The sequence below is a fragment of the Pan paniscus genome, chromosome 14 (assembly GCF_029289425.2).
Source record: "Pan paniscus chromosome 14, NHGRI_mPanPan1-v2.0_pri, whole genome shotgun sequence".
Taxonomy (NCBI): Eukaryota; Metazoa; Chordata; class Mammalia; order Primates; family Hominidae; genus Pan; species Pan paniscus.
The window spans coordinates 114,961,983-114,986,941 of NC_073263.2; the positions used below are offsets into that span (position 1 = coordinate 114,961,983).

Consider the following 24,959-nt stretch of genomic DNA (forward strand, 5'->3'; position numbering starts at 1 on the left):
ATCGGCAGGTAGCACATGATCCTCAGACCCCCGTGCTTGGCCGTTTGCCTCCGATAAGGGACGGTTTCCAGCAGTTTGTGCTGGCACACATGACCTCCTGCCCCCACACACTCCCGTAAATCCTGCCTATTGTGAGATCTCTAATTCCTCACATGAGCCACCCCATCAGGCGCACGGTGCACCGCTGAAAAGCAACGCAATGACAGAAGGTACCTGAGGACCTGGTTACCTGGCCAGGGCTGGCGGGCCACACACGGGGGCAGGGGCTTGCCCGCTGGTTGCTAGCTGGGGGCTGTTCTCTCATCCTGGGACAAGGACGCGGATGCTGACACCTATAGGCAGACATCCCTGCAGCTGAGGAGAATCGAAAGGAAACCACGCCCGAGAAAAACCAATTTAATGCTTCTGTTCTCAGCATTTCACAGCATGCAGGACTCAAATGGATACAACAGAAGAAAAAAACCCACAATTTTTGGAAAAGCCTTTGTCCAATGATTAATATTTTGATATCTATTGACAATCCCTTAGAACTTTAAATCTCAAAAACAAAAAAGTACTGTGGATCTCCATAGTTTATACAGAATTATGTGAATTCTATAAACTTTTCTGAACAAAACAATTACATGTCAAGAATCCATGAAGCCTGGAAGATACGCTCACGTTTTTGAGGTTTGTATTAACGCGTTTTTATTGTATTAGACAAATGCTCTCTGAGAATCGAAGACTTCTAAAGGTAGACAGGCCCAGTTTCCCATTAGAGTTCTGGAAGCAGAGCCTGGGGAAGGTCTGTCACTTGCCCATCACTGGACCAGCCAGAAGCCAGCGGGGGCCAGGCGGGGTCTGCAGGCTGCAGGTCCCTTCCAGTCCTGTCCCTGCTGCCCTCTGTGACCATCTCTGCTAAGAAGCATCGACAGTTCGTCCTGCAGCCTCCAAGCACACGAACCTCAGCCATCAGATGTTCCTGAAGCCCAGGGTAAATCCTGTTCTCAGAAGCCAACCCAGCTGCTTGTCTGGGCCATGCTCTCTCACACCGCAGCTAGGTCGTCTGCGGCGACTCTCCTCTGTGCTGGGGAGCAGCTCCAGCTGGTCCACGTCCTGCACAGTGCTGCAGGGGGGCAGCAAGGCACGCCTGTGACATGAGAGTCTCGGCACGTGAGGTAGGGTCAACAGTGATGTCCACAACTCAATACCAGCCCTCCACGCCTCGGCAGCACTCGTGGGTCCTCCTCAACCAGGCAGACACGAGAAACAGATGATAACATGGTGCAAGGACAGACTTGAGCTCACCAATCAGATGAAGGTTTTGGGGTTGGGTTTTTTCAGACAACGATGTACATTTTAGCTTCCAAATGTGCACAGGGGCACAAAGGTCTGGATGCTGGGCACTACGGGTACCACAAGAGGATGGAAAGAACCAACTCATTCGATTTTATTGTATGTATGTATTTATTTACTTATTTTGAGACAGAATCTCACTCTGTCGTCCAGGCTGGAGTGCAGTGGCGCGATCTCGACTCACTGTAACCTCCGTCTCCTGAGTTCAAGCGAATCTCCTGCCTCAGCCTCCTGAGTAGCTGGGATTACAGGCATGTGCCACCACGCCCAGCTAATTTTTGTATTTTTAGTAGAGACAGGGTTTCACCATGTTGGCCAGGCTGGTCTCAAACTCCTGACCTCAGGTGATCCACCTGCCTCGGCCTCCCAAAATGCTGGGATTACAGGTGTGAGCCACCACGCCCGGCCTTGATTTTAAAATCTATAATTCATCACTCATAAAATAAATGTTTTTCATGGAAAAATGTCTTTTTAAATGTAATTAAAATATATTTAAAAAAACATACTTTATGAAGCTTCTCAGGCAGGTCAAATAACATTTAAGTAAGAGAGGCCCACTGATATATAAATGGTGTGAGATAAACTCTGCTGGAATTGTGCCATGTGTGCCATTGCTATGCAAAGCTACATGGGGATTGAGAACCATAAAATGATTTTCAGATGAATGTCTAGAGAAAATGAAAACAAAAATAGAGCTGGTAAATCTAGATATTCGGTAATTCAAAAAATATAAATCGTGAATTCCTGGCACCAATTTTATTTTATTTATTTATTTTTTGAGACAGAGTCTTGCTCTGTCGCCCAGGCTGGAGTGCAGTGGCGCGATCTCGGCTCACTGCAAGCTCCGCCTCCCAGGTTCACGCCATTCTCCTGCCTCAGCCTCCCGAGTAGCTAGGACTACAGACGCCTGCCACCACGCCCGGCTAATTTTTTTGTATTATTTTTTAGTGGAGACGGGGTTTCACCATGTTTTGCCAGGATGGTCTTGATCTCCTGACCTCGTGATCCACCCGCCTCAGCCTCTCAAAGTGCTGGGATTACAGGGGTGAGCCACCATGCCTGGCCTTGATTTTAAAATCTATAATTTCATCACTCATAAAAGAAATGTTTTTCATGGAAAAATGTCTTTTTAAATGTAATTAAAATATATTTAAAAAAACATACTTTATGAAGCTTCTCAGGCAGGTCAAATAATATTTAAGTAAGAGAGGCCCAGTGATATATAAATGGTGTGAGATAAACTCTGCTGGAATCGTGCCACGTGTGCCGTTGCTATGCAAAGCTACATGGGGATTGAGAACCATAAAATGATTTTCAGATGAATGTCTAGAGAAAATGAAAACAAAAATAGAGCTGGTAAATCTAGATATTCGATACTTCAAAAAATATAAATCGTGAATTGCTGGCACCAATTTTAAAAAACATTAGACTCTACGACAAGATCCTCTCCCTTAGGGCACATTCTTAACAGCTTTGACGTGTATAAAAACGCAGCGCCCTGCAGAGGACACATGCCGTGTTGCCAGTGCCACCGCAACGTCATTCGGCGGGACGCTGCCGGACGCTGGTTCGCCTGACGCGCGAGCTACGCAGCATGCTCTGCGGTCCCACAGGCGGCGCTATGGCTCTACCTTAGTGTTTTGTAAATATTAAAAAATCATGCAGAAATTTCCTAACGCAAAAGCTATGATGACAAATCTCCAAACATCCCAAAGCAGCCGCGTCCCGAGGAACTTCCTGCAGTGTCCACAAAGCAGCCGCTGCTGTCCTCCGGCAGAATGGGATGGCGCCTCTGGTTTCATGGCTGGTCAAGAATGACTTCTGGAATCAGCGACAATGCACCCAGCAACTGACTGAAATCTCCTTGCAGGATACAAATCATTTCATAATCTTACTCCTGCTTAACTTGCTGCCTAGAAAAGGCTGCGTTTTCCACCTGTGACTACCGGCCGTGCATATTCTACAAAATCATCTATAAGAACGGGCCAAGCTCCTAAAGGAAAGCAAGCAAACAGAAAACCCGTTAGAGCACCGTTTTTATCTCCAAAGCACTGAGTCACATATCAATCCAACATTTACATTTCAAGAACCCAAATGACTTGAGGTCCACACCATTTGTGTTTCACAGAATGAACCAGCCCAAGTTACCCAGTTCTTTCGCCCTAGCACGGCCAGGTCGGGAGCCCTGGTGTGTGCGTGCTGGTATGTCTAGGGGGCTGTGGGCTCACAGTGGCCCCGGATGCTCGGTGAGTGCCCCAGGCAGTCACACCAGCTGCTCAGGAAGGGAGCTAAATGGACCCCCGCGGAGCAGGAGGCATGTTCCTCAGGTCATTGGTATTCTTGCCAGCAGGGGGTGCTCCCTCCTGTGGCTCTTCCCAAGTGGGACCACCCCATTGCTCCCTTCCCCACCCCGGCAGCCCTGAGTGCCCTCTGAGCTCCTGCACTGCTGCCTCAATCCTGGAAGCCGCGCTTCTGTCAATGAGATTCAGTGATCCCTTCTTTCATTTGACAAGCATTTACTGGGTGCCTCTGATCTAGGGACGGTGCAAAGTGTGGAGGACACAAAGACAAACAGAAGCTAAAACAGGCAGACAGACACGTAAACCACCCGTTAAAGGCACGGCACCAGGGCCCAGAACAGATCACTGCCCGCTGAGGGGGCAGGGAGGAAGCAAAGTGGGTGGGAGCCTAGAGGGGAGGCCTTCCACCCAGAGACCATCCCTCTCTAAGGTGGCAGCGTGCCCAGCACACAGCAGGCTCCAAAGGCCCTCCAACGCAGCGTCCTAAACACGGGGGGAGACAAATATGTGGAGATATATTTATGCAAGAAGACGGGAGCTGGAATCTCCGAGTCAGCCTGAAGAGTGCAGTGTGGAACTGACCTAAGGCATCATGCGGGACTGAGAATCTGGGAGTGGTGGTTTCCCAATACCTAACTCCATGGCTCCACCATGGGGGTCTCTTACTCTGCACATCCAATTCTGAAATGCTTTGGCTTAGAGGACTGTCTTCTTGATTTACACTAAATATAAAATCCTGTTTTTCTTTTGTATGATTTACAGAAAATAATAAGGAAGGGGGTAGTATTATGACCATGCCCATCTCAGTGACGGGGTCACCACTCTAGAGGCAGGAGACGTTAACGTTCTCAGGTGTAAGCGTTTCGGTCAATCATCTGAAGCACAACTTCCGGTACCTTCTTCATCGTAGTTAGACATATCATCCGCAATCATGTCTCCAAAGTCCAGAAGAAGGTTCCAGGTGTCCCTTGGAATTGATCTTTTGTGATGTTCCTAATATATGAGAGAAAAAAAACCCACCAGGTTTAAAATACAGAGCTTAACTCTCATATATTCTAGTGGCCTAGCAATCTTCAATTAATGTTCATTAATTTGATTAGGAACAAGTACAATAAAATTGTTAAAAGTAATAGCGTTCTGTATAAATGTTAAGTGCTACAACAACACCAATGTCCAAATATAGAAAGCAGATTTATTTAAGAACAAAACATTTTAAATATTACAATTATAAACTCCTGTTTTGTCACATAGAAGGGCAGCATTTTAATCTCGTTACCTGCCCATTAGCTGCATGTATATATATATTCACGAACAGCTCATAAGCTTGTCTTACATTTTAAAACATTAACTGCTATCAAATTACACATAGTTTTCTGCAACTTGTTTTTTTCCCACTCAGCATAATGTCTGAAACGTATGCGGGCTGACGTGTGTGAATGTGCATTCGTTTGCGTGGCTCCAAAGCTGTGCTCCATCGCACCAATATTCTGATTTTTTAGTCCGTTCTCCTGTAGATGGTCACTGGCTTTTCCAGTATTCCGCCGTTACAATGATACTGTGAGCGCCTTCATCCCCTTCTCCATGCACAAGAGCGTGAGGTTCTCTGGGAAACATCTGTGACTTAGGTTTGACCCCAGGTAAGGCGTAAGGGGGCTGTGGGCACAGCATTACTGACCTCTGGATATTTCGAGAGAAGTAATACAGCACATGATGTAATGAAACACATAGCTGCAAAGACGTCTCTCCATGGCAAACCCACAGGACTGAGTGACGTCACCTTCCACAGACAGCTCCGCCCTCCACCTGCCACACTCTCTGGGTGCCATTCCCAGACGAGGAAGCGGAAGTGACGTGCCCAAGGCCACAGGACTCTAAGTGGCAAAGTCTGTGTCACCCGGTGTCAGGTGAAGGGAGGCAGTGCGGGTCCTGGCCCGGCCGTGGGTTGGGCGGTGGAAGACCACTTCTTTCACTTTCATGGACAGAACAGCAAGAGGTCTGGGCATCTCTGCCACCACCAGGCTTGTGGCCACTCACTTCCAACAACCCACAGCTGCACCTGCTGCCAGCAAGACGGGCTGGCATGACGCAGCCTTGCCCCGCACCAGCAAAGTGTCTCTCCAGAGGGCCCACAAAGGCCTCTTTTCCTCCTGAGCATGGTGAGACACACTTAGAAATGGCTCCAGACCACAGACGCACACAGAGGCTGGGCACCGCCACATACAATCCGCAGTTCCGGAGCCCAAACCAGTCTACAGAAGTGTGGCGCTGGCACCATGTCGAGGATTCGGAGTTCTCAGTGGAAAGACAGAATTACCATCTAGGTCCTCAGAGGAGACAACACAGGGGCTGCTGGGGTTGCAGAGTCTCCAGGAACCCCAGCCTGAGAGGAGCTTCCCGTGACTGCCAAGGAGCCACGTTCTGAGGAGGCCCCGGAGTGGCCCCAGCTCAGCCCTGCGGTCTCCGGCAAGGTGACAGAGCCAAGCGGCAACCTGTCTGGACCTGCGGATCTTTGTGTGGGATGTTCATCTGCTGAAAACCTCCACGTGTGAGACCTGAGGTGGATGATTACATGCAGCCTCATACCTACCGACTTCCCTCCACAGTGGGCACACAGCGAGATGCAGGAGGACACTTACCAGTAAGAATGTGTTCCAGAGATCTAAAAATTTAAACCTTCCAGATAACACTAATTTCCAATATGCAACAGCCATTTCTAAGTCTGGTAAAAAGAAAGAAAGAGCAGTTAGTAAATCTCACTCTCTTTTTCTACTGCACAAAAAACGACCACTTCTTAGCACGTCAATATTTACTTAATAAAATGTGGCAATCTCACCCAAGAGTCATGAGGCTTAATCTCTACGGAAGTGCTCCTGAGAACTGTACGTAGTCTAATTTTATAAATCTGGGGAAACTCTTTTTAAAAGGATTTGTATATTAAGTTATTTGGATATGCACACAATTCCCCCCTAATTAATCAGTTTTGGAGACTTGCCTTTTCACACATATTGGGTGTTCTTTAAACCTGTCCTGATCTGGATACTATTAATGCGTATCATTTGTTTTTAAAAATAGGCCACTGGCCTGAGTGTTGAACTGCAAATCAAAGGACCAGTTTAGGAAGGAAGGGACACACTGTTCTCCAAATAGACCTGCCTTGTTGCTATATGAACTAAGACAGAATGTTTCACAAGTAGTTACAGCGGCCTTATGAGGGCTCCAATTTGTCCCTAAAGTGTCAAGTCAAATTGGCAGCTAGCAGGGAAAGCGTTCTCACTGACGCATCTACACAGGACACTGCGTATCAATCAAAGCCAACGCCCTCTTTTCCCACACGGGAAGGTGGTGATTATTTCACGACTTCTATATAAATCTCTGCTACTGAAGATGTCTAATAGAATATGAATGCCAAGTTTCAGGGCTGTCTCCAATCCATAGTTTGTGAAACACTGATTTATTCTCTGCTCACCAGAAGCTTGATAACGATTTCTTTTTATATGCTTGACACAGCAAGTATATAAAGGGGTTCAGAATTCTATTTTTTTAAAGTGACCGGCCGGGCGTGGTGGCTCACGCCTGTAATCTCAGCACTTTGGGAGGCCGAGGCGGGTGGATCACCTGAGGTCAGGAGTTTGAGAGCAGCCTGACCAACATGGAGAAACCCCGTCTCTACTAAAAATACAAAATTAGCTGGGCGTGGTGGCTCATGCCTGTAGTCCCAGCTACTGGGGAGGCTGAGGCAGGACAATCACTTGAACCTGGGAGGCGGAGGTTGTGGTGAGCCGAGATCGTGCCACTGCACTCCAGCCTGGGCAACAAGAGCGAAACTCCGTCTCAAAAAAAAAAAAAAAAAAAAATTAAATAAATAAATAAATAAAATAAAAAATAAATACATAAAGTGACCTCCTTTAATCATGTTGAATAGTGTTCACCACTTTTAGGCAATAAAAGAAGAGTTATATTTATGTAAGATTAATGTGAAAAGCAGATTAATAAATGTTAGGTAATATGTTAGTTTAAATGCAAAGTACATAACTAAACACTTTTCAAAAGATTTTTTTCTAAATCTGGTTTAATCCCACTTAAACAGAAGTTATTAAAGTTGGAGCTCTAGCAAGATTTCCAGGGTTGATCATTATTAAAATGGGATAAGAAAGAGGCGTATGAGTAGCAAATCCCACTTTAAATAAAAGGCCTCTAAATTCCCCGTGTGCAAAGGCTTCATGACCAACTTTATCAGTTTTGAATACCCTGGAGTCTGAATCAGAAAGAAAGAGAGAGTCAGAAAGTGCCAAGTAACTGAGATATGGAACAGCTCTCTAGACCTTACCGATGGGACCCGCAGTAAAATGCTAAGAAGATGATTAGTCTTGTCCTGCTTATAAGTCTACATCCTTATCACTTAGGAAGAACATTAATTGAAATCTAGATTCAACTCATCTTAATGATGTAAAGCTCTCACATTGAGAAATGGAGGTGAACCTGGGGAGGAAAAAAAAATAAAGTTTTATGGCACACATTTAATCTAGTTCCTTTGGGTTAGTTTTGGTCCTAAAAACTTTTCTTACAAAGGACCTGATTTGTATGTTTGTCAATCACATTATCAAAAGTAAATATATGCTTTTTCAATATTTATTCTTATTTACATAAAAATGTTTAATATTGTCCTAATGGACTTAGCCATTTGCAAAACAGTAACAACAACAACAAAAACAACAACTCAGAATGGCAGGACTCGAGAGTGGAAACAAGACCAACAGCTACTCTGGTGGCTACATCTTTATAGCAGCTATTTTCTTTCCCAGAACCTCTAAAAAGTCTCATCTCCTAAGTGAAAACATGTTAGAAGAAGGCATTACTACTTAAAATTCATGCTTGTGATGCTCCACTTAGGATTAAACAACGAAGATGTGTCCTCTATCAAAAAAGTACCTTAGGGCAGACATAAAAATTAGCTCTCATGAAACTTCACTTCCTCAAACATCAAGATTCTCAAAGCTGGCCGGGCACAGTGGCTCACACCTGTAATCAGAGCACTTTAGGAGGCCGAGGCAGGAGGATCACTTGAAGTCAAGAGTTTGAGACCAGCCTGGGCAACAGAGCAAGACCCTCACCTCTTTAAAAAAAAAAAACAAAAACAAAAACACAGAAGATTCCCAAAGCCAACTGATTCAAGACTCTAGCCAGTATGAAACTATGTTGTTTCTTACATTAAAACAGAGCCAAGTAACTTTATCCTCTCTATTAGGTTAACCATTAGTGAAGAGTAAAGCATCATCTTACATAAAAACAATACAGTACAATCTTCACACACACAGATACACATAGACACACACAGATACCCACAAAGAGACACAGACACACACAGACATATATAAACAGACACAAACACACACACAGACACACACACAAAGGAAATAAAAGGTAAATCTGTGTCTTTTGGCTCCACGTTCCCACGGCAGTCCATGCTTTTTCTAGGAACAGTTGGACACTTGTCTCGACCTGTTCAATTTATACTTAATTCCTCACAAGACAGACCACGTAATCTTTGGAAATGGTAAACTGACGGCTCTATTTCTGGGCTATAGTCATAAAATTACTCTTCTTGCTTTATTTCTGTTTTTAAAAAGCCCTCAAAAAACTTTTCTAAAAATAGTGTATAATCTATTTGAAGTGTTCACAAAATCTAATCTTTTCCCGAGGAGGCTATTGTTTTCTTTAATAAAATTTCATATTCTCTCAGCTATTGTCATGAAGCAAAGAAACAAAACCAGTAATGCTTCCCATCCTATAGTGAATGATTCTGACAAACATTTCATTTAAGTATCTACAGGAGTAAACAAGTCCTTGTTGTCAGTGAGGAATTCAAGGATAAACTATAAATCTGTTGCAGCTTTCAATGGCCTGTTCTGCCACTGAAAGCTTTGATGCTTAAGGAAATTTATAAAACGCAGGCTGAACATGGTAGGTCCTGAATCTTAAAAATGTTTCCAAACACTCTCTACCCATATACTGACCTTCCTTGAAACATTCATGCACAAAGAAAATAAATTTTGCAACTCTGAACTGGGCAATTAATTTAGACTCTAATTTATAACCTCCCGGAAATTACCATGGAATGACGTGGTGGCACCGAGTGGAAGGGACGCTGCGCGTTTCCAGGACGGGGCAGCTGGACGTTGCTGTGGGGGACACGGCAGCCTCTGCAGGCCCAGTGCTTCTGCCCGAGCCACCACGCTGCAAGGAGGCCCATGTGGGGCAGCTGGAGGCAGGTGGGAGGCCATGGCGGAGAGCAGCACGGATGGAAGAGAAAGGCCGCTCAGCGGAATCTGCCCAAGTTCCTGACCCAATGGATCATGAGCTACCAAAACGACTGTCATTTGAAGCCACTGCGTTTTGAGGTGTTTGCTGCGCAGTCATTACTAACCCAGGCAGCCGGCCTGGCTGAAGCCCCAGGGCCTGTGTTTCCAGCAAGTTCTGCAGTGATGCTGATCTTGCTGGCTTTGCCAAGGGCCTAGAAAAGCTCCATAATACTTTTCTGTATGTGTCAAGTTAACATGGCATTATAAGATAAAAATTCTTAAAGATAATACCTACATATGACAGTCAGATAAAATGCTAATCTTTCAAACATTTTTCCATGTCAACATTTAAAGGAAGTATCCCCTGCATTGCAGAGTATCAATAAATATAAATGATTATCTTTAATAGAAGCTGAGTTATCCTAAGATTATGCTGAAGATATTAAAGTAACAGTTCAAAATAGTCAGAAAAAAAGTTTTATCATTCACTGAAATTTCAGTGTCCTTCCTGATAAACATTTAACAATAAAAAGTAAATGCCATTATTTTAAAATTTGGATCAGACTAATCCTCACTTTGGAAAGGAAGCTGGATAGACCTCTGAGAATTAAACTGCTCAAAAGTAAAGCATGACCCAGACTTTCCTTGAAAAATCATGATCGTTACACTCAGACCTGAAATGGCCAAATTTTAGAAAAGTGTGAGAAGCAGCATTTCCTGTTTGGGTGACTACTGCCAGAGAAAATTGGGGTGAGGAAACAGAGAGAAGTAAACAAACAAACAAACAAACAAACAAACAAAAACCCTGCATGAGATGAAGAACAGCCACAGCAGAAACCAGCACCTGTCAGGAGCACAGGTGGCCCTGTCCTTACCAAGTGACAGAGCCCAAGAACACCGAAGGAGCTCATCTCAAGTCTTCCTCCACATCATTATTCTCTTGTCTATTTGCTTTTTTTTTTTTTTAATATGGTCTGGCTCTGTCGCCCAGGCTGGAGTGCAGTGGTGCAATCTCAGCTCACTGTAGCCTCCACCTCCCAGGCTCAAGTAATCCTCTTGCCTCAGCCTCCTGAGTAGCAGGGACTACAGGTGCACACCACCACACCCAGATAATTCTTGTATGTATGTATGTATGTGTGTGTATATATATATAGAGAGAGATAGATAGATAGATAGATAGATAATTTTTTTTTTGAGATGGAGTCTTGCTCTGTCACCCAGGTTGGAGGGCAGTGATGTGATATCAGCTGACTGCAACCTCCGCCTCCTGGGTTCAAGCGATTCTTGTGCCTCAGCCTCCTGAGTAGCTGGGACTACAGGTGTGTGCCACCAGACTCAGCTAATTTTTTGTATTTTTAGTAGAGATGGGGATTTGCCATGTTGCCCAAGCTGTTCTCGAACTCCTGACCTCAAGTGATCCACCCAGAAGTGCTGGGATTACAGGTGTGAGCCACCACACTCGGCCTGCTTGTTAGTTTCTAGAAAAGAGTGGTAATGGTTTCTTGAGAATACTGATGATAGTTACTGAGTAATCAGCGTCTAAACTAAAATGAGCTTTAACTTTAATGACTATTCTGCCTTAGCCTCTTAGAAAGAAATAGAGTGGAATAGCAAAGATAAAAAATAAAGAGTTTTATTGTAGAAAACCAAATGTTTTCATTTGTTAAAAGTAGACAGAATCTGACATCTGGTATGTAGCTCATAAATCAAGAGTTATTTTACAAACAGAGTCATTCTGTAGATGCAAAAATACTTTTCAGTGTAGACTTTCCCCTTCTTTTGATATGCTAAGTCATTTCTCCACTCAGAGGCAAAATAATAAATCTTCAGTGCCTTTAGAATAAACATTTACTGCCCCGAGTGTGGAAACTAACTTAAATTTCAGCGTAGGTTTTCAGGGGGCAGGGTGAAGTCTGCAGACCAAGAGCTCAGTCTCCGTGGCTGGTACAGTAAATCTCTGGCCACATTTCCTGGAGGCCATGTTTAGTGGTGAAATGGGCTTTTCTCTAGCTGGTTAAGGCTGGAAGCTGAATCCAGGTGGACGGGATGGCATATTGTTAAAGAATCCCCATTGCTGTCACTGTCCTTTGGATTTTTTTTTTTTTTTTTTGAGAGAGTCCTGCTCTGTCGCCCAGGCTGGAGTGCAGTGGCACGATCTCGGCTCACTGCAAGCTCCGCCTCCTGGGTTCACGCCATTCTCCTGCCTCAGCCTCCTGAGTAGCTGGGACTACAGGCGCCGCCACCACGCCCGGCTAATTTTTTATATTTTTTTAGTAGAGACGGGGTTTCACCATGTTGGCCAGGATGGTCTCAATCTCCTGACCTCGTGATCCGCCCGCCTCGGCCTCCCAAAGTGCTGGGATTACAGGCGTGAGCCACCACGCCTGGCCTGTCCTTTGGATGTTAAACCTCGTTTTTTCCCCCACACAATATAAAAGAACTTAAAGCACCAGAACCAGTGATGAAGACCAGCCAGTTTAGACCGCAAGTAATATTGCTGGTGGTACACAGCAGAGGAGCCCGTTTACTGTATCTCTAGGTAGAAATATCTAGAGGACGTGACAGCCTCTGAGAAACATGATGTTACTATGTGCATTTTAAAAAATATAATACTTGCATGTAATTGCTATAATGTGCATATCAGAGGCAATTTTGAAACTGGTCTGTGATCACTGGTGTAGTCTGTTGTAAATTCAAAGACAGCTTGATGAACTTTATTTTTATTTTTTTACCTATTGTTTTCAGAGTGCCTATTTTGAATTAAAATTTGTGACACCACTGCAAAAAAAAAAAAAAGGAGATTTTTAGTCCCCAAAGTAAAATGTCAGCTTATAAAGAGCAGTCTTGGGTACATCCATCAGGATGGCCACTATTCAGAAAACAGCGACTGTTGTCAGGATGTGCAGAGAGGTTGGATGCTCAGCTTCGTTGCTGACAGGAATGTAAAAAAAAATATGGTGGTTCCTCGTTCCTCAAGAAATTAAACAGAATTACCATACATTCCAGTAATTCCATTTCTGGGTATATACCCAAAAGAATTAAAAGCGGGCCGGGCGCGGTGGCTCATGCCTGTAATCCCAGCACTTTGGGAGGCCAAGGTGGGTGGATCACCTGAGGTCAGGAGTTCGAGACCAGCCTGACCAACATGGAGAAACCCCATCTCTACTAATAATACAAAAATTAGCCGGGCGTGGTGGTGCATGCCTGTAATCCTAGCTACTTGGGAGGCTGAGGCAGGAGAATCGCTTGAACCTGGGAGGCAGAGGTTGCAGTGAGCCAAGATCACACCACTGCACTCCAGCCTGGGCGACAGAGCGAGGCTCCATCTTAAAAAAAAAAAAAAAAAAAAAAAAAAGAATTAAAAGCAGGGTCTAAAACAGACACGTGTACACCCATGTTCATAGCAGTGTTATTCACAACAGCCAAATGGTAAAGGCAACCCAAGTGTCCACTGGGATAAACAAAACGTGGTCTATGCACACAGGGAATATTATTCAACCTTGAAAAAGGAAGGAAATTCTGACATATACTACAACAAAACATTATACCAAGCGGAATGAGCTGGTCACAAAAAGATACATACTGTGTGATTCCACTTACGTGAGGTCCCAAGAGGAGTCAACTCCAGAGACCAGAAGTAGAATGGGGGCTGCCAGTGGCTGGGGGAGAGGGGAGTGGGGAGTCAGTGTTTGATGGGGACAGCGTTTCAGTTTGGGAAGATGAGAAAGTTCTGGGAATAAATACTGGTGATGTTTACACAACACTGTGAATCTACTTAGTGCTACTGAACCGTACACTTAAAAACAGTTAAAATGGTTAAAAGAAAAGACAAAAGAACAGTCCTGGGGAAATAAACCCCCAAGGACTCCTGACTGGTTTAAACGCGAGACGTGCCACGCTCCATCACCCTCTCCTTCAGACAAGCGGCCTATGAGGACGCAGCACTAAAGGGGGCGGGGGAGGGCCCTGGACAGGCGGGGCGGAGGCAGCACAGTGTGTAACCTTCCCTGAATCTGCGCATAAAAGCAGATGCAGCAATTAGAAAGCAAAGCCAAACACCCAGAGGCAACATTTACCATAAATTTAGGTGAGAAAGTATCACCACAAACCCAAGTTGTAAGCTAGGGGATGAGCCACTGCCAGCAACAGGACCCGTGTGTTGCCGTCATGCCGGGGACGTGGGGGGCACAGGGCCTCTGACAGATGTGAGAACAGGAGGGCCTCGGAGGTGCCTACACGCCAAGACCAGGTAAGGACCGAGACCAGGTAAGGACGAGCCTGAAGTAGGCTGTGGCTGAGGGCAGAGGCCACCAACAGGGAAGCGCCTGGGAGCAGAACAGGCTGGGCGGGAAAGGGACAATGGAGATGGAAAAGAGAGAAAAGCTGAGGAGGGGGGAGGAGCAGTGCCAGACAATCTCAGACAGCAAAGCCGACATTTCTGTCTACTACACGCCTGCACACACACACACACACACACACACACACAGCCAAGAGGGAGCACCATGAAGTCGAAAAGCTGCCCCGAACCATCCTCCTTCTGAAAGACTAGGAAAACTAATTTCACATAAAAATGAGCAACAGAACAGCCCTGAGATCAAATCCCATACAATGCTATCCTGAGAAAAAAGATACTACAAACAGTAGTCACCCCTAGAAAATGAATGCATGCTGGGAAACACACCAACAGAACAGATCAAAAGTGCAACCTTCAGCTGAAACCGTGGCTCACGCCTGTAATCCCAGCACTTTGGGAGCCTGAGGTGAGAGGACTGTGTGAGACCAGCAGTTTGAGACCAGCCCGGGCAACACAGTAAAACTCCGTCCCTCCAAAAAAAGTTTAAAAATTAACCAGGCACAGTCTGCGTGCCTACAGTCCCAGTTAGCTGGGAGGCTGAGGTGGGAGGATCACTGAAACCCAGGAGCCTGAGGCTGCGGTCATGGCCACACCTCTGCACTTAAACCTGGGCAACGGAGGGAGACCTCAACTCTAAAACAAAATGTTAAACCAGGTGTGGTGGCTCATGTCTGTAATCCCAGCACTTTGGGAAGCCGAGGTGGGAGGATCACTTAAGCCCAAGAATTCGAGGCTGCAGTGAGCTATGATCGCGCCACTCCACTCCAGCCTGGGCAAGAGAGCAAGACCCTGTCTCGAAATAAATCAAAAACTTTTTTTTTTTAAGTGTGATCATTGACTTCAAAATAGGCTAAAGGACATTAAGAAATGAAACAAAACATGAAACACCACAAATGAGAATTAGGAAAACTTAGTAATGAGGAAATCACACTCAAGAATTAGAAACAAAGGAAAATCATTCTGGAAATGACTTTACTAGAAAGCACATGAGGGAGATAAACTCAAAGGCAGCCACACATGGCATAACATCTCAGCCAATGATAGTCCGCATAAGTGACAGCAGTCCCACAGGACTGCAAAAGTGCATTTTCACTGCCCCTTTTCTATGCTTCGGTGTGTTTGGATACACAAATCCTCACCACCGTGTTACGGTTGCCTACTGTCTTCAGTACAGTCACACGCTGTCCAGGTTTGTATCCCCGGAGCCATGGGCTGTGCCATACCGCTAGGCGTGCAATAGGCTACGCCATCCAGGTTTGCAAACATGCGCCCTGTGATGTCGCACAAGGATGAGACTGCCTAACAATGCATTTCTCAGAACCTATCGCTGCCATTATGTGACACATGATGGGTAACAACTTCAGAGGAGGAAATGGTGAAAAAGGAAGATCATTTTTAAAATAAAAAAGAAATGAAGTACAGATAAAAAGGACTGAGAGAAAGCAACGCACACTGCCGAAGACTTAACTCCACAGAAGACTCTACAGAGGACCCAACTCCACAGAAGACCCAACTCCACAGGGGACTCAACTCCACAGGGGACCCAACTCCAGAAGACCCAACTCCACAAGGGACCCAACTCCACAGAAGACACAACCCCACAGGGGACCCAACTCCACAAGGGACCCAACTCCATGGAAGACACAACTCCACAGGGGACCCAACTCCACAGAGGACCCAACTCCACAAGGGACCCAACTCCACAAGGGACCCAACTCCACAGAAGACACAATTCCACAGGGGACCCAACTCCACAGAGGACCCAACTCCACAAGGGACCCAACTCCACAGAAGACACAACTCCACAGGGGACCCAACTCCACAGAGGACCCAACTCCACAAGGGACCCAACTCCACAAGGGACCCAACTCCACAGAAGACACAACTCCACAGGGGACCCAACTCCACAGAGGACCCAACTCCACAAGGGACCCAACTCCACAGAAGACACAACTCCACAGGGGACCCAACTCCACAGGGGACCCAACTCCACAGGGGACCCAACTCCACAGAAGACACAACTCCACAGGGGACCCAACTCCACAGAATACCCAACTCCACAAGGGACCCAACTCCACAGAAGACACAACTCCACAGAAGACCCAACTCCACAGGGGACCCAACTCCACAGAAGACCCAACTCCACAGGGGACCTAACTCCACAGAAGACACAACTCCACAGGGGACCCAACTCCACAGAAGACCCAACTCCACAGGGGACCCAACTCCACAGAAGACCCAACTCCACAGGGGACCTAACTCCACAGAAGACACAACTCCACAGGGGACCCAACTCCACAGAATACCCAACTCCACAAGGGACCCAACTCCACAGAAGACACAACTCCACAGAAGACCCAACTCCACAGGGGACCCAACTCCACAGAAGACCCAACTCCACAGGGGACCTAACTCCACAGAAGACACAACTCCACAGGGGACCCAACTCCACAAGGGACCCAACTCCACAGGGGACCCAACTCCACAGGGGACCCAACTCCACAGGTGACCCAACTCCACAGAGGACCTAACTCCAATTATATGGGTAATGGGAGTTTCCATAGAGACCAAAACCAAATACAAGGAACAGAACAAATGCTTAAAACTATAATTCAAGAACATTTTCCCTGAAATTAAAAAAAGATTAGAAAGTACTTACTGAAAACACTCAGCAGCATATATGAGAACACTGACCATGGACGACCCACAACACCAGACACATTTTAGTAAAATTACTGGGCTTCAAAGCAAAAGAAAAAATGGCCTTTGTTTGGGTATTTAGGCAAAACAGTAAGCAACTTATAAGGCCAAGAAGATTGGCTTATCATCATTCTGTTTGACAATAACGATCTACGCCAGAAGAAAGTGCAGTGACACACTTAAGACATTCAAAGGATCAAAAAGGATTTTTTATACCCAGCACGCAAGGACTCAGGGAATACTGTCCCCAAAAGCACTTCCCGGGGATCCACTGGAGAATGAATTTCAAAACCTGTGAGCAGAGAGACGTCAACAGAAGCCCTGGCGATGAGCAGGGGCTGCTGGGGAACACAGAGCAAAGACCACCCACGACGACAGGGGAGGCCTGGCTGTGTGCCTGGAAAACAAAGGTAAGGCCCAACTATTGTTTTAAGTGGGGGGAGAGTGTATTACCCCCCCAACCCCGCCCTTTTCTTTTCCGCTACTCACAGTAATTCTACTGGTGGAGACAGCATTTGTTTCGTCACTCTGAGCCTGTGGTGTGTGCTGCATGGGATTGGGCTAACACATCACCATGGATATTTAACGCTATCCTCACCTGTGCCCTTGAGAACCAGAGCAGGAGAAGGGAAACACAGCTGCAATACAGACAAGCTCAAGTAGGAAAAATAATCTGTAGTCCTGACTGTGGTTTAGAAGCATCCAAATGAACAAAAATTAAAAAAATAAAAAAATAAAAAGCCTGGAAACGACAACTCTGAATGAGCACCAGCCGCGACCCCACCGCGGCCTGAAACCAGTTTCCGCTAAAAGAAATCAGGGCTTCTTGGAGAAAAAGCGACTACAGGTCTGGGGCAGAAGGTGACTGGATGAGCCCAGGGCAGCCTGCTGTGCAGACAGGAAGGGAGCGGTCACCAACACCAGAGCACACCAACAGCACTCCATGAGTTCACGGGGACATGAACAATAAACTGACCCTCGGTCGAAGGAAGCAGGGAACGCACTCGCCCCCGAGGTCATCCGGCCTTTCTGAGCAGCCTGCACCTCTGGCACCCAACACCAGGAGACAGAAAGACTTCCTTCTGGGATCATCCCAGCTCACAAACAGAAAGGGCAGGACAGGCTCTCATCAGTTGGCAGCCCTGAGCAAGGCTGGAGGTCTCGCCACTGCTGGTGTCCCTAGGTGCCGCATGCGGCAGGCTCCTGAGCCAAGACGCAGCAGACACTGCTACTGTCACCCAAGAGGCAAAGCGAGGGCCCAACAGGCCCCAGGGCCTTGCACAGCAGGTACTGTAATTCAGTAACCAGTGTGGGGCCGAGACGCATCTCAGCACCTGTTCTCTCTCACCAGCCCCGTCTCTCTCCCGTGTCCCCCTGCGCCTCTGCTCCCGTACCTCTGTCCTTCTGTCCCCCCGTGCCTCTGTCTCCTGTGCCTCTGTCCCTCTGTCCCCCATCTCTCTATCCCGTGTCTCTGCCCGTGTCCCCCTGTGCCTGTCTCCTGGGCCTCTGTCCCCCGTCTCTCTATCCCTCTGTCTCCTGTGCCTCTGTCCCTCTGTCCCCCGTCTCTCTATCCCTCTGTCCCGTGTCTCTGCCCTTCTGTGCCTGCATTCCTTGTCCTTCTGCCCCGTGCCTCTGTCCCTGTGCCTGTTCCTCTGTGCAACTGCCCTCTCAGGTGATCACTGCACACCTCCCAGAGCCCAACCCAGCTCCACCTCCACCTTCACTGCAGTCCCTGAATCCCTGCTGCAGGGTTAGGAGTGACAGTTAAAGCGAGTGCAGACTCCCCAAGTAAAAAAAAATTTATTATTGTCCATGCAAATGGGCCACATTAATGGTCCATACAAATGGAGTACAGTATTTTAAAATAAAACGCAAAAGTGGGCTGAATTGTTGGTATGCGGGCTGGGTCTATGTGGCACAGAGAGAACAATTATGAACTGATACAGGACATTTACAAATTAGTTTACATTTTAAAATTTAAATATGTAAACCCAGAAGTTGAGAGACGCTATCAACTGAGATTTTCAGGTACGTGGTATTATAAACTCATCTACCTACATACAGAGCAAAGTGTGGAGAAGAAAAGAAACCAAGAGGGTGGTAACGTTACAGCTGGGCCGGCCGCAGTGGCTCAGGCCTGTCATCCCAACACTCTGAAGTGGGAAGAATGCCTGAGTTCAGGAGTTCGAGACCAGCATAGGCAACAAGGCAAGACCTTGTCTTTACTAAAAATTAAAACAAAAATGAAAATAGCCAGATGCGGTGGTGGACGCCTGTAGTCCCAGCTACTTGGGAGGCTGAGGTGGGAGGACTGCTTGAGCCCAGGAGATTGAGGCTGCAGTGAGCTGTGATTGCACCACTGCACTCCAGCCTAGGTGACAGAGCAAGACCGTATCTCCAAAAAACCAAACCAAAACCCAAAAACATTACAGTTGGCTGCACAAAAATCATGTTGCTCACATCCACTGAAAACCTCATTATGATCTGGCATTTTACGTATTTGGATTTCATACTCACCTAAACCTTTCTGCCCTGGGTTCTTAGCGAAGGTGAAGGTAAACTGATAAAAATCTTTAAACTTGGCTGTGTCCTTCAGCTCCTGCTCCAGTCTTGGCAGAAGAGCCTTTAGCTTCTCCATGCTGTCACACCTGCGATGACAGAGAGTGGTTTGTCTTGCGGCAGATGCGCCTCCCTAGTCGACTCCCCTTGTGCCCTGTGCAGGAACTGCGACCAGGCACGCAGCTCCAGCTGGAGACCGTATTTCCCAACTTCCTTTCCAAGGCGTGGCCTAAGGCTCTAAGTGATGATGTAAGAGAAGATGGGGGGGCAACATCTCCCTTGCTAAAAGGAATTCAAAATGCTCTGAGACAGATACTGGTGGCAGCCGCCCAGCTCTGGGAATATACTAAAACCACTGAGTTGTAGGCTTTAAATGAAAGAAAATATGGTATGTGAATTCGATCTCAGTAAAATTATTAAAAGAAAAACCCAAAACCAACATCTTTTGCCCTCTTCTTGAGAAGTGGAACAAGGGCGTGGTCTAACTTGGTAGCTTTGACCATGGAGAGAGGACCCTGCCCTGCGGTGACAGGGCATGAGGTGACAAGATGGCAGAGACGAGGTAATGGAAAGATGGAAAGACCGCATTTCTCAGTGACTTGCAGAATGGCAGTCGCCCTGCCAGCCTGGGCCACTGTTACCTCTGTCCCATCATACAAGCGAAAAACAAACTCATATAAACTTAAGCTACCTTATTTAGGGATCTCTTCATTACAGCAAGTTAGATTTAAAATATCCAGGTATTGTAAAACACAGCTCTATGTTGTTTTAAAATTGAATTTTTCCATCAAAAAGTCAATAACCTTTAAAAACAGTCAACAGCCTCTAAGGCAGAAATCGACAACGGTAAAACAAAGTCTATCTTTGTAATTTCGACTGCACAGCAAAGCACAGAATAAAAGCAACACTTACTCAAGTAGAGTAGACGTAAGGAAAGAACATTGAAGAAAGCTTTAGAGCAGCTAGAAAAGTCCTCGAAGACATACACAGAAAAGCACAAATGTATGACTCAGTCCTGCGCGCAGTCACGGTCAACAGCAGAAGGCGTATGTCACAGTGGTCCCATAAAATCATAATGGCACCTAGATTCCTGCCACCTCGAGGCGTCAGAGCCACGGCAACGTCTGGCACAACGCATGACCATTTCCACCTTCAGATGTGTTTAGATACACAGACTTACCATTGTGTTACAGCTGCCTACAGAACTGAGGACAGTCACCTGCTGAACAGGTTCACAGCCTAGGAGCAACAGGCTGTACCACAGACTAGGTGTGTAGTGGGCTGTACCATCTCGGTTTGTGTAAGTGCACTCTGTGATATCTGCACAGTGAGATTTCCTAACGATGCACTTCTCAGAACGTGTCCCTGTCTCTGAGTGACGCATGGCTGTACTGCAGATGAGGGTGAGCGTTAAGCACCATCCACATCACGGGTGGCGGCTGGGCCAGGTACGGCGGCTCATTCCTGTAATCCCAGTGCTTTGAGAGGTGGAGGAGGGAGGATCGCTTGAGGCCAGGAGTTTGAGACCAGTCTGGGCAACATAGAGAGACCCAGTCTCCACAAAAAATAAAAACTAGCCAGGTGTGGTGGCATGTGCCTGAAGTCCCAGCAACGCACTGTACCCCAGTTGGCACAACAGAGTGTGACCTTCTTAAAAAAGGGAGTGGGTGGCAGCTGAGGGCTCTTTGCCATTTCAGCCTCCTCTTCCCTCCGGTGAGGCATGGACAATCAGACTTCTGGGCCAGGCCCACTGTGCCCCACCGCCTACTGGAGCCGTCCTTCACCGTGCCTCTAGCTGGATGTAATCAGGAACTCAGCGTGCACCACCTCACATCTGGCTGTTTCTGCCTTTGTGATGTCCGAGAGGTTCGTTCCTGTGGGTATGCATGGCTCCAGCTGCTCATTTTCTTGGCCATACAGAATTCTTGTTATATACATATTTTATGATTCATAAACGCTACTGTTGGTGAACATTCCGGCTGTTTCTAGTTTCCTGGTTTGGAGTAATGGTGTCAACACTTCTGCACACAGATCACAACATACCTGTGAATGTACCACGTCAGGCACATTCCAGAGTGGATGGCTGGGTCATGGCGTCTGTGCACCTTCCATTTAGTAACTGATGTCAAAACAGTACACTGGAGTCCCCCTCCACGCATTTGCACTCACATTTGCTATCGTGTCTTATTTTAGCACCCAAGAGGGTGGTTTGTTATGGGGTTCTATTTCACTGTGGTTTTCACCTGCATTTCCCCAGTGAATGAGATTAAGCATCTTATACCTTAACTGGCCCTTGTGCATCCTCTTTTGTGAAGTGCTTGTCAAATCTTTTGGTTGTTTTTCAATGTCTTTTTCTTATTGTTTTGTAGAAATTCTTTATATATTAAAGATACAAGCCTTTGCCAGGAATTTTTAAAGAACTTTCACACACAACATGGATTGCCTTTCTACTACCTTGATGTTTCTTAACCAGAAGTTCTTATTTTTACTATAATACACTCTATCGGCATTTTTCTTTATGGTGATTTATTGTTTTTGTTGATGTTTTAAAAATTATCCTATTTCATAGTCATAAAAGACATTTTCCTACATTATTTTCTACGGACTTTTTGCTTTTGCCTTTCAAACTGAGATCTACGATCTATCTGAAACTGATTTTTACATATGGTATGCGGTAGAGGTCAGGATTTATTTTTCCCCAAAATACTAGCTAATTCTCCCAGTATCATTTATTGAAAAACCGTCTTTCTCCACTGAAGTCTAGCTCTGTCATAAACCAGAAGTCCCCCCATACACGGACTTCTTTCTGAGCGCTCCATTCTGCTCCACTGGTCTCTGGTCTATTTATCTCATCTGGCGCTTGATGCCATGTAGTCTTAATTACTGTAGCTTTAAAAGTTCCAATTATCTGGTACAGCAAATCTTCCCATCTTGTTCTTTTTCTTCAAGAACTGCTTTTTGACTGCGCATTTTCATAGAAATTTCAAATCAGCTTGTCAAATTACACATATACAAACCCACTATCTATTGGGATTTTTAAATTGAGATCACATTCAATATAAAAAGCTAAGGATAAAATACTGTATTCCAACCTATAAATGAAGTATATTTCTCCATTTATTCAGGTCTTCTTTCCTGTCTCTTGATGAATCACTATTTTCTCTATGGGAGTATCACACATCTTTAATCCAATTTATTCTAGGTATTTTGTATTTTTGAAGATACTGAAAAATGACATAGATTTTAAATTTTACCGTTTTGCTGGTTGTTGCACTTGGTGTCCTGAAATAGAACAGGTTTTTATTTGCAGACCTTGGATCCTGTAGTTTGGCTAACGTCACTATTGATTTGAATATTTTACCCATAGGTTGGACTAGCTATGATCTCCTGTTTAATACTGAATAGAAACAGTCATTTGGGTTTTGTTCTGTCTCAAAGAGAAGGTGGCTTACAATTCCAGTAAGTATAATGTTTTCCATAGGAATTTTTTCCTTTTGGCCAGATTAAGAACTGCCCCTCTTATTCTTAGTTTTCTATGAGTTTTTTTTTTTTTTTTTAATGAAGAAACATTGAATTTGATCAAACCCATCTTATGCACTGGGATGATCCTTTTTTTTCTGTTGTTAACCATGGTAAATTAATTACACCGATTGACTTTGTAACATTAAACGGATCTTGCATTCCTGGATATAACCAACTCTGTCATGATGTATCATCCTGGGCTTATCGTCTTGGGTTTTTTGCTAATGACTGGTCAGTTTCCTGATACTGTGTGTAGGATTTTTGCATCTTATAATCATCTTATGCATCTTCTGAGTCTTACAGCTGAGAGTGGCCTATAATTTTCCATTCTCAAATGTTCTTCCTTGGTTTTGTCATGCAGCTTTTGCTGGCCTTAAAAACAAATTGTGAAATCTTTCTTCCTTTACTTCTCTGGAAGAGGATGTTTAAAATTGGGGATTTTCCTTTTCATTAGGAGTTTGGTAGGATGTGCCAATTAAGTCATCTCAAACAGGAGTTGTCTCTTTGAGAAGATTTTAAACTACAGGCTCAAATTCTTAAGAGTTACAGAACTATTAAGATGTTCTACTTCTTCATGTGTCAGTTTTAGTAAGTTACATTTTTCACATACATTGTCAAATTTACTGGCATAAAGCTCTTCATAAATGACTTTTTTTTTTTAATGCTTCTGGCACCTATTATCTCGTCCCCCTTTTCATCTACGTACGTTACTTGTGATTTACCACATTTACAAGTCTTTTCAAATAACAAGCTTCTAGCTTTATTGATCCTTCCTAATGATAACTTTTCTATTTAATTATTCTTGTAAATTAGTGCTTCTTTAAAAATATTAATTCCTTCCTTCTATATTCTTTTTCTATTTCTTGAGATGGAAGGCTTTGCTCACTGATTTTCAGCCTTTCCTTCTTTCTAAAATATGCATTTAATAAGCTGAATTCTACAAGCTTACATATATTGTATTTTCATTATTCAAGATATTTTCTAATTTCCATTGTAACTTCTTTCTCATCCCAAGGGTTACTTAGAGGTATGCAATATCCACACATATCCCTAGTTATCTTTTTGTTATATTCCTAGTTTAACTGTACTGTGGTCAGAAAACATACTCTGTATCATTTCAAACCTCTGGAAATTGTTGCAATTTACTTAATAGCCCAGTTTATTGTCAATTTTTATTAATGTTCTGTGCCTTTAATAAAGTTTTTTTTTTTTAATTTTAAACACCAGGAGAGAACACGAACATAGTCCCCCACTACCACAAATTATGCAGTCCAGTTTCCCACATTTGGGAAAATCACAGGCGTCAGCACATCTGGAATGCAATGGATAAGCCCAGCTCTGGGAAAATCACCTTCATGATGATGGTATCTCTCCTGCCAGGCTGTTCTGTGTTTTCTTTTGAAAAGAATATGTATTCTTAAGCATCGAAGGCAACATTCTAAATGTTCTCCTAGGCCATTTGTTGTGCTGTCCAAATCTTCTATTTCCTCACTAATTTTTCATTGACTCATTCCATCAGTTACTACGATGTGTGTGAAAATTCCTCACTTTGATCATGGATTTGTATCTTTCTCTTTGTAGTTGCTTATTTTTGCTTTAAATACATTGGGACTCTTCAACAAATACATAAAAACATAAGTGCGACTGCCTTCTTGGTGAGATAAGCCCTTTATCATTATGAAATGGTCCTCCTTATCTGTAGAGTTCCTGTATGCCTCAAAGCTGTTTTAGTTTTATCTATTTTAAACAATATGAACAGGTGATATTTAAAAATCCATCCGGGCCAGGCACGGTGGCTCCCGCCTGTAATCCCAGCACTTTGGGAGGCTGAGGCAAGGTGGTGGGTCCCCTGAAGTCAGGAGTTCAAAACCAGCCTGGCCAATATGGTGA

At 45.0% G+C, this 24,959-nt stretch overlaps 1 protein-coding gene and 1 non-coding gene across 11 annotated transcripts in view; both read right to left on the reverse strand.

Moving 5' to 3' along the window:
* Positions 1–380: 380 nt before the first annotated feature.
* The window catches only part of DCUN1D2 (defective in cullin neddylation 1 domain containing 2), a 35,848-nt gene continuing 11,269 nt past the window's right edge, over positions 381–24,959 (reverse strand). For 5 of the 10 annotated variants that reach the window (XM_055097050.2, XM_055097048.2, XM_034937069.3 and 2 more), the window contains 4 exons: positions 19,506–19,636; positions 6,272–6,354; positions 4,532–4,628; positions 381–3,328 (listed from right to left, as the gene is read on the reverse strand). In XM_055097050.2, the coding sequence (XP_054953025.1) occupies positions 3,249–3,328; positions 4,532–4,628; positions 6,272–6,354; positions 19,506–19,636 (391 nt within the window). In that variant the 3' untranslated portion in view covers positions 381–3,248. Of the gene's footprint in view, positions 3,329–4,531; positions 4,629–6,270; positions 6,355–7,962; positions 8,115–13,534; positions 17,386–19,505; positions 19,637–24,959 lie in introns of those variants that run through there. The other 5 variants (XR_004666035.2, XR_010109654.1, XR_010109655.1 and 2 more) reach the window with 5 other exon arrangements.
* LOC112436942 (U1 spliceosomal RNA) lies at positions 24,294–24,457 on the reverse strand. Its single transcript, XR_003025609.1, has one exon. It is a non-coding gene; the product is annotated as a U1 spliceosomal RNA (small nuclear RNA).